General features: G+C 37.1%; 1 protein-coding gene across 1 annotated transcript; it reads right to left on the reverse strand.

The window, feature by feature from the left end:
* Positions 1 to 173: 173 nt before the first annotated feature.
* rpl23 (ribosomal protein L23) lies at positions 174 to 5,158 on the reverse strand. Its single transcript, XM_067616280.1, has 5 exons — positions 5,043 to 5,158; positions 3,163 to 3,246; positions 2,330 to 2,458; positions 1,429 to 1,542; positions 174 to 303 (listed from the first exon to the last, which is right to left on the reverse strand). The coding sequence occupies exons 1-5, from the start codon at positions 5,053 to 5,055 to the stop codon at positions 221 to 223; spliced, it is 423 nt and encodes a 140-aa protein (XP_067472381.1). The 5' UTR covers positions 5,056 to 5,158; the 3' UTR covers positions 174 to 220.
* Between the last annotated feature and the right edge of the window lie 6,811 nt (positions 5,159 to 11,969).

The following is an 11,969-nucleotide window of genomic DNA, read 5'->3' on the forward strand; positions in this document are numbered from 1 at the left end:
TTGAGAACCTACAAACAAAATCCTTTGTCCAAATATCTATTACTTCATGGAATTAAGGCTCACAAATATTCCCAAAACAGTTATCACAGAATACTAAGAGTAGCTCATGTTTCAACCCTTTACACTAAATTCCCTCTACATAAAGTTTAACTGAAAACACCAAGACGTGCAGCTCAATTAACAGTTTTTATTGAAAACAAACAGAGGTGCAGGGTCCACGTCAGGCTATGCTGCCAGCGTTGGAGGCAATCCTGGGCCAAAGGTCAGCACACTCTTTAGCCACTGGGCCTGTGATGGCTGAACCTGCAGATACAAAGAAGGAAGGAAGGAAAGCGGTTATTTCAGTGCCAGCACTGCATGCCTCATATTTATACAACCATTTTAAAGGGGGGGGGGGGGTTATTGATCCACTTGAAACAATGAGTAATGTACAATTTTGTTTTTGGGTACAGCTGCACATCTTTAGTAGACCCTCTGGAAACTGTTCTTTAGTGAATCAATGCACTAATAAAGACAATACATGTATACATGTATTGAGCAGGTTAGAGGTGTCTCATCACTGATTGAGATTGGTCAGCTACAGTTGGTTGCTGCCATCTCACCCACAGTGATGAGCTTAATATTCCCTTCTACGACAACTCACCCAGCCACTGAGCAGACAAAGCAAGTGCTTTTGGAAGGGGGAAATGCGCTCCTACAATCTCTATCTGTACTATGACTAAACAAAGCAATAAGTTTGTAACTGCAGAGATGTACATTTCCTGCTGGAAAATAAACAGAGGCAACTTCATAAAAAGACACTAAATTTTGGATCCTACTCAACAAATCAAGATTACAACATTGCTACTGAGGCAGGAAGAATCATCAAACAGCAACTTTACCACCACAATCTATTTCTAGGGCTGCCCCCTAATAGTCGACCTCACGTAAATTGACAAGAAGAGACTTAGTCAACCAAGTTTTCATTGGTCGGTTGGTTGCAGGAAGGGGGGGAAAAAAAAAAAAAAAAAAAAAAAACTCCATTCAGAAATTAGGTCAAAACCTACTGGCTGGACCACATATTAAACACTAGAGGGCTTTTAATTTCATTTAATTTTTTAAAAGTGGCAACAGTCACTCAAAGAGAGACTGACATTTACAGGTCTGGTCTCTGCTATTATTAGATACTTAGCAACTAAGTTAACTAACAATTAGTTAGTTACTATGTCGGGCAGGAATTCCAAAGTGTGGGATCATTTCAGAAGGGTAAAGAACAACCCCAAGAAGGTGACATACAACAAACATGACTTATCAGATACATGCAAGTAACATTACTCAGGGTTTCTGCCAGAAAAGTTGTTAGGCCTGGCAGTGGCAGGGGCAAGCAACACCTGACCCTGCTGTCAGTGAGTCTGACAGATGAGCTCAGTAGCATCCAAACAAACCCACCTTTCATTTCTCCTTTATTGTTTACTATGACACCCGCGTTGTCTTCAAAGTAAAGAAACACGCCGTCTTTTCGCCGATACGACTTCCGCTGCCGTATCACCACCGCAGGATGCACTGTGGAGAGAAGGGACGTGGTTAATTTAGTGCTGGAGAATACAGCTCTGATGTGACCAGTGTTGAGACATGATTACTGCAACAAAGGTCTGAGGTCGTATTTTTATGCTAATATCCAAAATCTCTACTTCTACCTATGCCCAGTATTACTAGCAATGTGTGTTGCAGTGAGTAGTTCAGTGTTCTAATCAAAAGCTGTAAATGAGAGCCTGTGCTTCCAGTCTTCCTCACACTCGGCTCATATAGGGATAAAACAAAAGACATTCTCTAAATATCGCTGCTGAAAATTTTACAACTAGTGACTGATTTCAAAGCTCATTTCAGATGTTTTCTTTTCATTGCTCGAATACCATGTGGACAGTTTCCAACAGTGAAATGTATCTGTTACAGTGTCACTGATGCTTGTTGCAAACAGACACCTGGAAAACTTTGACATAAGAGGCTAAACTGAATATTCAACACTTCACCATAGGCAGAGATAAGCAAAAATTACCTCGACTCAAAAGCAGAGACATGTGCTTAGCTTGCTTAGAAATAACAGTTGTAAACTGTTTGGGAAGATTTTTTTCCTCTTACAGCAGGTAGACTTTTCAAATGTTTCCACATACAGCTATAAAAATTTCATGATTTGCAAATTAAATTTTTTTTTTTTTTAACTTTCAATGCCAATGCAGCCTATCGCATTATCCTCCACAAGCACACAATAGTTCATCTGTAACAGTTAAACTACCAAACCTCTTAACTCTTAATACTGCATTAAATTGCTTAACAACTTTCTTCCACTCACCCTTCTTCCTGAGCTCTGGCTTGCCTTTCTTGACTGTTGCCATGACCATGTCACCTACTCCTGCAGCAGGAAGACGGTTCAGACGTCCCTTGATGCCTTTCACAGAGATGATGTACAGGTTCTTGGCACCTGAAGGACAGAGGGAAATGACAAAATGAGAAACAAACAAACAAAAAAAAAACAAACAACCAAGACCGCATGGGAGAAGGTACGGTCCAACAGTACACTGAGACAAGAGCAACCTAAGAACTTTGTAGTATTCATGCTTCCATTCAGAAATGACAGGGTGCTGCACTTTTGTCAGCTTGTCTCATCACTGATTGAGATTGGTCAGCTACAGTTGGTCGCTGCCATCTCACCCACAGTGATGAGCTCAATATTCCCTTTTACGACAACTCACCCAGCCACTGAGCAGACAAAGCAAGTGCTTTTGGAAGGGGGAGAGCACTGAGAAAAGGTTTGCCAGAATCAAACCATACAATGTGTCAGCATTAACCAAAGCCATAACTATAAGGTTGTTTATAAAGTGTCAACACAACTATTACTGCAAATTTACCAGAACATGATGTCTATACAATATAAGCTTCAGCTTTACATCAGGCTATTACAGGGGTCCAAAATCTGTCCTTTTACCAATATTATCAAAACTAATAGTTTCTACACACAACGCATTCAGTAAGTTTTACTCTTAAGAACATCACAACAGGTGAGATGTAGTGTGTAAGAATCTATAGAACATGTGCCTCCATACTTAGGTGTTTATAGAATATTTAAATTTTGTACAATTTCAAAACGGTTGAGCAATGCTGGACAGGGGGTTAGTTTGAGCATACCTGTGTTGTCAGCGCAGTTGATGACCGCTCCCACTGGGAGACCCAGTGAGATGCGGAACTTGGCTCCAGACGAACCACCACGTCCTGGAAGAAGACAGGAACAAACATTTATAAGCATCAATTCTGCATGCACTACTTCCAAGACATCAAATCTAATAACACGTGTCAGAAGGAAATGCAAATAATCTTATGTACTTATAGAAAAGTACCAACACCAGATCTAACATTCTAGTTCAAACTCTTTTACTCCCTTCCCTTATATTAGCTAACATTATTATTTCTTTTCCAAAAACAGACACCAGAAATCCTTGTTAAGTTACTGCCTTGTTAAGCTGATCATATATTTACAGCATATTTTTGGTAGTGCATCATTTGTATAGCCAACACCACCTTTGCCAAGCACAAACACCTATTAGCAATAGCTACTGATGGATATCTCGGCGATTTTAATGCATACTGGTTTACAAACTTCCAGAGCATCTATCTTTAGTAAAAACATTACCAGGTCAACGAATTAGGACACAAGAGCTGGCAAATTAACAAGATCTTTCTTCAAAACCGTTTGAGGTGTCTCATCACTGATTGAGATTGGTCAGCTACAGTTGGTTGCTGCCATCTCACCCACAGTGATGAGCTTAATATTCCCTTCTACGACAACTCACCCAGCCACTGAGCAGACAAAGCAAGTGCTTTTGGAAGGGGGAAATGCGCTCCTACAATCTATCCGTACTATGACTAAACAAATCTAATAACACATGTCAGAAGGAAATGCAAATAATCTTATGTACTTATAGAAAAGTACCAACACCAGATCTAACATTCTAGTTCAAAATCTTTTACTCCCTTCCCTTATATTAGCTAACATTATTATTTCTTTTCCAAAAACAGACACCAGAAATCCTTGTTAAGTTACTGCCTTGTTAAGCTGATCATATATTTACAGCATATTTTTGGTAGTGCATCATTTGTATAGCCAACACCACCTTTGCCAAGCACAAACACCTATTAGCAACAGCTACTGATGGATATCTCGGCGATTTTAATGCATACTGGTTTACAAACTTCCAGAGCATCTATCTTTAGTAAAAACATTACCAGGTCAACGAATTAGGACACAAGAGCTGGCAAATTAACAAGATCTTTCTTCAAAACCGTTTCTTCGACAATATAATAGACTGTCAATTTGTCAGCTGGCATCGCTCTCATAAATATTTTTATTAAAAAAAGGTACATGTATTAACGTTACTGTCCACAAAACTGAAGTCTGCATTTTGACGAACTATCATCAGGCCTCAAGAAACTGGAGAGCTGAGTGAAAAACTTTAATACAACTGTGTTTTAGTGAGTGCTAACGCCAACATTTATTAAAAGGATTTTCTAAACTCTCGTTCATTCACAAATTAATTTACCCCATCAATGTCAGAATATATGAAGTTTTTTGCACTGCTAATACAAACTAACCTGTGCCCGCCGGCTCTCTAGCGTCACGTTAGAGATAGCATTAGCCTGCTACAGCTAATTTCACCTTACTGTGAAGGTTTACAGCGCAGTAGCTTTCATTTGAGTTCATAAGCAGGTGTAACATTAAGCCAATTATCAGAAAAAAACAGCTTCAAATCAAAGCGAACAGCAAGTTCTGGTTTTCGATCTCTTTCTTTCCGTGCTGTATGCCTACACGTCGTTGACAGCGAAACATGGCTTCCGCCATCTAGCACTGAAAATGCTATCGCGCAAAAATAATAAACTGTTTTCGCTAATTGAAAACTAATCACATATTAAGGTTGTCTTCTCTGTCTTATTACACAAAAGCAACATTGTAAGATCTGTTGTGGCGTAAAAAGCAGCAGATGAATGTGGATTCAACAAGCCGGGTCTCGTACCTCTCTTAGACATTGCTGCAGCAGGGAAAGAGGGAGGCGGAGAGAGGGATTGTGGGATATAAAGTTGAACATAACGTCATCCGGGTCATGGCACGGAGGTGTGTTGCGTTCACTGACTGTTGGAAATATCACATTAGAATTTACTTTATTTGTTACATTATCCTTATGCAGAATATTTATGGGATTAATGATATTACGAGAATCATAATTTATGGTCTCTATATGGCTTTACGAAATAAACAAATCAATACCAATAGCATTTTCACAGATTTACATACAATTTTTATTTATATACAATTTATATTTATATACAAATTCACAAGACTGATTTTGAGTGTAGGTATTCAGTCAAAGTAATAGTGGCAATAATACCTTTTTACTTTGTGCTTAAACCTTTTCAGCAGCTGGCAATACAACTTCTGTCCTACACAAATACATGGAAATATGTTTATTAGTTTATAATCCATTTCCAGTGTATGAATGTTTTATCTGTTATTGACCAAGTAAGTATCACGTTAAGTGTCCGTTTTTCTGCCACCAACGTGTTCAGTAATAAATGTAGCCTTATTTCTAAATAGTACTGTGTCATGTTAAATAGATAATATAATAGAACATAATTCAGTGTTAAACCACAGTTACAGCCTCTACATAACCGTGCCATGATTGTATGTTTTTGTCGGTATAGTTGTTATAGTTGAGGTAAGCTTTAGCCTCCTGTCACTTATCTATTTCCTCATTTATATATTATATGATTGATATTATTCTAATCATATGTGTAATTCCTAGTATTATCAGTTGTTAAGTTGACCATTACTTTATGATTAGTAGCCTATACATTTTTTCTTGTAGTGAACAATTTGTTGCATGGTATATAGTTCTATTATTAGTTCTAAGTATTGTTTGTAACTTACACATATTCATCTATATCCTAAATATGTTTATTACAACTCAATCTAAAAATACAGGATTACTGATTGTACAACTATAACTGGATCCTACAACCTTCCTGAATAAATAAATGAGGAAACATCTCACTCCCATGTCCTGATGGACACCTCACAGGGACACACTTACCAATCCGGATACCTTAAAAAGCCTGTTTTACACAGAGGTTGACCCGTTAAATGTGGGAAAGAGTCTTTCTTCTAGGAGAGATATAGAAGTAAACAAACACTAAAAAAAAGAAGGTGAAATAGAGGAATGGAGATTTTTTTCTGATTCTACACTGAATTATTCTATCTTGGTGGGTTTTGCCTTCCATATAAAACCGGTCAGTCACCAGTGAGCTTACAGAGACTGAACCAACCACCAGGTAGCAGCAAATCACCATCACTGTTCCTGCAGACTCTCCTTTTCCAGTTTAGAGTTGCAGATACTGATAAATACTACACATAAATATACAGTATATACACACATAATATGGAAATATATTCTGGCTCACAACATTCACATAGCTTGTGTTATTGTGTCAAGTTCAAATGTGATTGCAACAATTTTATTATAGAGAAAAACCAACTCCTGATATAGTCTGGGATGTGTTCAATGTCTACATAAGAGGAATAATAATTTCATACTCTACAAATATCTCTAAAATATCTTGACAAGCGATGGAGGATAGTCCAAACTTAACCAAGACTATGAAGTGGGACTTTTGAAGGTGCCAATATTTGTAGATTTAATTCAAAGCATTATAGTTAATGTCAGAAACCAATAAAACAAACTGGTAAGTATTTAGCAGACCTTAAAAATGAGTACAAGCCAAATCAACTACAGTTTTTAAAGACAAGCATACAAATACAATAATCAGAAACAGTAATAACATATATCCTTAAAATTTACGAGCAGGGAAATACTGCATGTGTAACTTGTATTTGGTGGGAAAACAAAATGTTTTTTTTCCACAAAAAGTTTTATTTTACATTTCGGTTAGTAGTTTCATGATTTATTTAAATGACATGTCAATTAATTAAACCAATCAACTTAACCTAATCAATTCATTCTTCCCACTCCTTTGTATCATAACACCTTACAGGATGAGACAAGATGATAATTTATTTCTTGGTATTTTCACTCTAACAAGGAAAATAAATATACAATAAGTAATAAGAGAGAATAATGATGGAAATAAAGAAAGAAAATGAATTATCATGAATAAAATTACACCAAAACATAATAAAATATAATGAATTAAAACAATTAAAAAATGTAAATGTTAAGTGGACATGATAGATCGGAAAATGAATCCAGGATATGAAGATGTTGGCTGCTGAGCCTTCAACCAAAAGCACCAGTGCAGTTAGTTTCTGTGCCTAAACTTAACCAGACCTGAACCTTAGTGTCACATCATAAAACAGATTTATTTTTCCAACAGTGGTTTGTAAAAGTTTTGGAAAGCTCAGATACATGATGTCATCCTGCTGATTACTGCTGATGGGGCACCAAATAAAAAAAAAAAACAACTTCTTTGTGTCATTCTGAAGTTCATGGACAACATATTTTGTTTGAAGGACTTCTTGGTAATAGCTCCAACTCAGTCTGTTGTTTCAGTTTCCCTCAGTTTCCCCTTGAATAAGCATTTTCCCCAGGATTTCATGACTCACAGCAGGTCCAGCTAAGTACTTTGTTTTAAAGAAGCCAGTCAGAGGAATTTAAAAGCTTTAAGAACGAGGAAATTCTCCCACATTGATTTTCCTAAACTCTGGTAGCCCTTTTTAAAATCAATCATATCATTTTGTTGAGCTGACAACATCACACTACTTTTTTTTTAAATGTTGAACAAATAATTACACAAGTCAAAACAAACATCAGATCAACTTTAATTAAATGTTGGCATTTTACAAGCCCTCCAAAAGGTCTTTGGCATCATACTCAAATATCATTCATTACCTTCTGCAAGATGTCTTTCTTCAGCTCCTCCATGTCCACAGAGGAATCTGTTTTCATCAGCACCACCCGCCTCACTGTCATATCTGTTGTGTTTTAAACAGAGTATACTTTTCATATAGTAAAATTAAAACTTTAAAACAGCAGGCAAGCGATTTTTTACTATTTCATAAAAACATAGTAGTGTGTAGATTGGAACTCAACTCACCCACAAAACATGCAAAGTATTGTTTGTTAACACAAATCCAAGTTAATCCATTTATTAATCCAAAGTGTGAAGCCATGCAAGAGTCTGTAGATGTAGTGGTTGGTGCACTAGGATCCCAGTTACTGAATAAATGTGCACTGCCATCTGACCACTTCCATGTGTCCCTGTAGGGGCTGATCCATGCATATTTGCTTCTCATCATCATCTGTTCATTCTCAGCTTGGTTCCTCAAACTGGTCAAGTCAGAGTAGTGCTCCCTGCAGCAGCTCTGAGCATCACTCCAGATCTTGAGCTCATTCACAAAGATGAAGCTTGATGATGTGCCCTCTGTTTGTAAAAATCCATCCGTTTTCTTTACCGTTTATCCTCTAGAGGGTCGCAGGGGAGCTTCAGCTCTCTGCTGACACTGGGTGAGAGGCAGGGCACGCCCTGGACACGTCACCAGTCAATCACAGGGTTAACATATAGTATAGAGACAGACAACCATTGACACTCACATTCACACCTATGGGCAAAACCCAGAACCCTCTTGCTGTGAGGCGACAGTGTTAACCACTGCACCACAATGCCGCCTACTGTTTGTAAAATGTTAATTAAAATTCCAATAGTGTTGCACCCAATTATACTGAATGAATATGAATATCTGAACAGTGCTGCTTTTGAGATTATTACTATCAGTATCATATAAGTATCAGGCCACCCACCCAGGGACAAAAACATACAGATGTTATTATTGCTACAGACGACATTTTTCCACCTCAATTAAAGCTTGTAAGGTCACAGAGTCATCCAAATTACCCACACTACAATAATAATGCAAGCGTCATGGCTCTATGGATGGCAATGTCAGTCTGTTGATTGGCGCGTCCATCACTTTGGTCAGAAATATCTCAACAACTAGTGTAGTTGTGGAATCACAGAATATTTTCAAGACTAAAAACTATCTTAATAAAGTCAAACTGAAAACAGAAAATGAATTTTCTTCCTTAGGAACAGCACCGTCTCCCTCCCCTCTATTTATATTTGAATGTGGTTTCATTTGTATAAGCACAGATGATGGATATACAGTATAATCTGCACAGCATGAAGAGTGTGGAGGTTACACTTATTTAATTATATCATGAAAAGTTTGTGCAACCAGTCATTTATAAAATCTTAGCATAAATTATTCTATAAATATTTGCAAATATGCAAATTATTGTGTGGGTTAGCTCTAATGTATGTTGTTTTTTTCAAATTTAATTTCAGAAATGATTTATTATTTGGTATTTAAATCAGATTTGACTGTTATACATGCAAAAATACATTAATCTTCATATTGCGTCATACACATGATCCTGTTAATGATCCACCAATAAATTGGAATTTTTAAAATAAAACACTTATACATAACTAAAATGTAACCCAAACAATCTCAGCCACATGTACCTGTGTTGTGATTAAAAATGCAGAGCTGCAGGTGACAATTTGGCCTGTTAATTTGCATTAGAAATGAGTCAGAATAATTCATCATAACTGACAAGTTTGGTGTGCATATAAGCCCGGAGGTTTCTGTGGTTATTTTGCAACAGTCTGCTACTGGTTGCACAAAATATAACCAGCAAATCTGGTGTACGTAATTGTGCCATGACAGCGCACAACATTACTCCAATAGAGGCTGCAGATGACGCCTTCAGACGGCTGTAAAGAGGAAATTATTTGTTGTAGATGAGAGATGCTGTTAAGAATCACTTGTTAATCATTATTAATAATTATTTAGTCTCACAGGCATTCATTTCATCACCAAGAAAAACAAGTAAAAGGCAAGACAAGTAAAACATTTATATGAATATATATGAATGCGCATATAAACAAGGTGACAAAATATTGTGGAACACAAGTGCTGAGTTTTCGACCTGCTCTGAGCAGAGCAGTCTATCCAAATACCCACACTTACGGTCTTGTGGCAATGCCTGATTGCACATTAAAATGCACTATGTAGTTGATAAATGTGTCCCGCACCTGAAAAAATCCCAGCTGACAATACACTTAATGTACACTTACTCTAATATTACTTCAAAGCAGTATTCAGGGCTAAATGCATTCCTCAGTTCACCACAATCTACTGCACAGTTGTCCAGTCGTTAATAGCAGTAATATAAGCTGGTTTTAGGACTGACAGTAATGTGGGATTCAGAATACCCAAGTCGATTTTCTTTATATTCACAAATGGCAAACAAAGGGACCTTTGTTTTAACCTTTGTTTGTCAGAACCTCCATAGATAACCTCCACAACAATCTGCTCTTCATAATGAGACTGATAACAATAATACATTGTAAACAACATTGTAAAGGTAAATTTTAATGATCCTTTTACAAATAAATTTCTTCCAAAAAAAAAAGATTGAACTGAAATCATTCAAAATAATGTTATGTTATTTCCCTTTTATGTGCAGTACACCTAAGTGCTTCTAGATAACTCAGTTTAATTGCTTTATTGATTGTATTAATCCTTCAGCCCCGGAATGTGCATTTGCTGTATGGCACTTTGTTTATTCTATGTAAATTAAATAAAACCAATAAGCATCTGAGCTTGACTGAGCCATGTGTTTGTACTTAAGTAGACACTTGACTACTTGCAAATACGGTAAGTATTGGGACGGATCCTTAGTCTTGTTTTCATAACAGCATCCTCCCTCTTAGACAGACAATGCTGTTGAATGGCCCTCACAACACCTGGAGCACAAGTGCAATTTACTCAGACAGCACAACAAGTGATGCATCTTCAACTGAATGAGAAAGGAAATAAAGGAATGATTTGACATTGAATGATTCTATCTTGGCAGATGCTTCCCTCCACAGAGAACAGGTGGTCACCAGCGTGTTCACAGTGACTGTGAATCTACCACCAGATAGCAGCAAATCACCATCACTGTTTCTGCAGGTTCTCCTTTTCCATCTTAGAATTACAGTTGGAAGCATGTCAGCATATACTACACAGGCAGATGGACTATTCACATGTACTGTACACATGTTCACTCATACAATTTGATTGCTCACATGGAACTGACCAGCTGGCTGTATTGATAAACTACCATAGAGGGCTCCAGGTTGGGTGTGGTGGGTTTATGGTGGTTGTGCTAATTGAAATTAAATATATGTCTTTATCTGATGAGAAAGTTTAATAGCCATAGACCAACTGATTGAAACTATGGGAGTGTTTTTTATTATTTGTCACAGTGAGGAAGGAATTGTCGCCTGCCATCACTGCATAAATCAACCTCTGGATACATCAGCATATTTTTCTCACAGTTTTACCAAACCAAACACGTTCACTACAGTTGAGGCAATAATTTTATAATATTGTGGTGTAGCACATGAAAAATCTGCAGTAGGAGAAAGAAATGCAGTTCCCATATGATCTGATGAATTTTTAATACTTGAAAACTATGAAATCCAGTCTAAAATATATCTGCTGCAGACATATTCCATCCCCAACTCCACATGTACATAAAAATTCCTGTTGTCTGTTTGAATGTTTTCACACTAATGTTTGTTAGTATAAAATACTGCACTCATAAATGTGTTGTTTTGGTGAAGCAGTGCTATGTGCAACACAACTCTGAGAACATGAGGAACTGTATTTCTGTATTTAATGTTATGACAAACCAACACTAATAATGCAGGAACCTCTTTGGCCCTTTCATTCAAATCTGTTTGCTTGTGTAAATGCTGCTAATGCTCAGCCTTTTATTGAAGCATCCTAATTTTTGCTAAATGGTGTAATTTGTTAGATTTGCTGTGTGTGTGCAGCACATTTAGTATCAATCGGACTTAAGTGTGCAAGATTCAAGTTT

The sequence above is a fragment of the Thunnus thynnus genome, chromosome 17 (genome assembly GCF_963924715.1).
Source record: "Thunnus thynnus chromosome 17, fThuThy2.1, whole genome shotgun sequence".
NCBI lineage: Eukaryota > Metazoa > Chordata > Actinopteri > Scombriformes > Scombridae > Thunnus > Thunnus thynnus.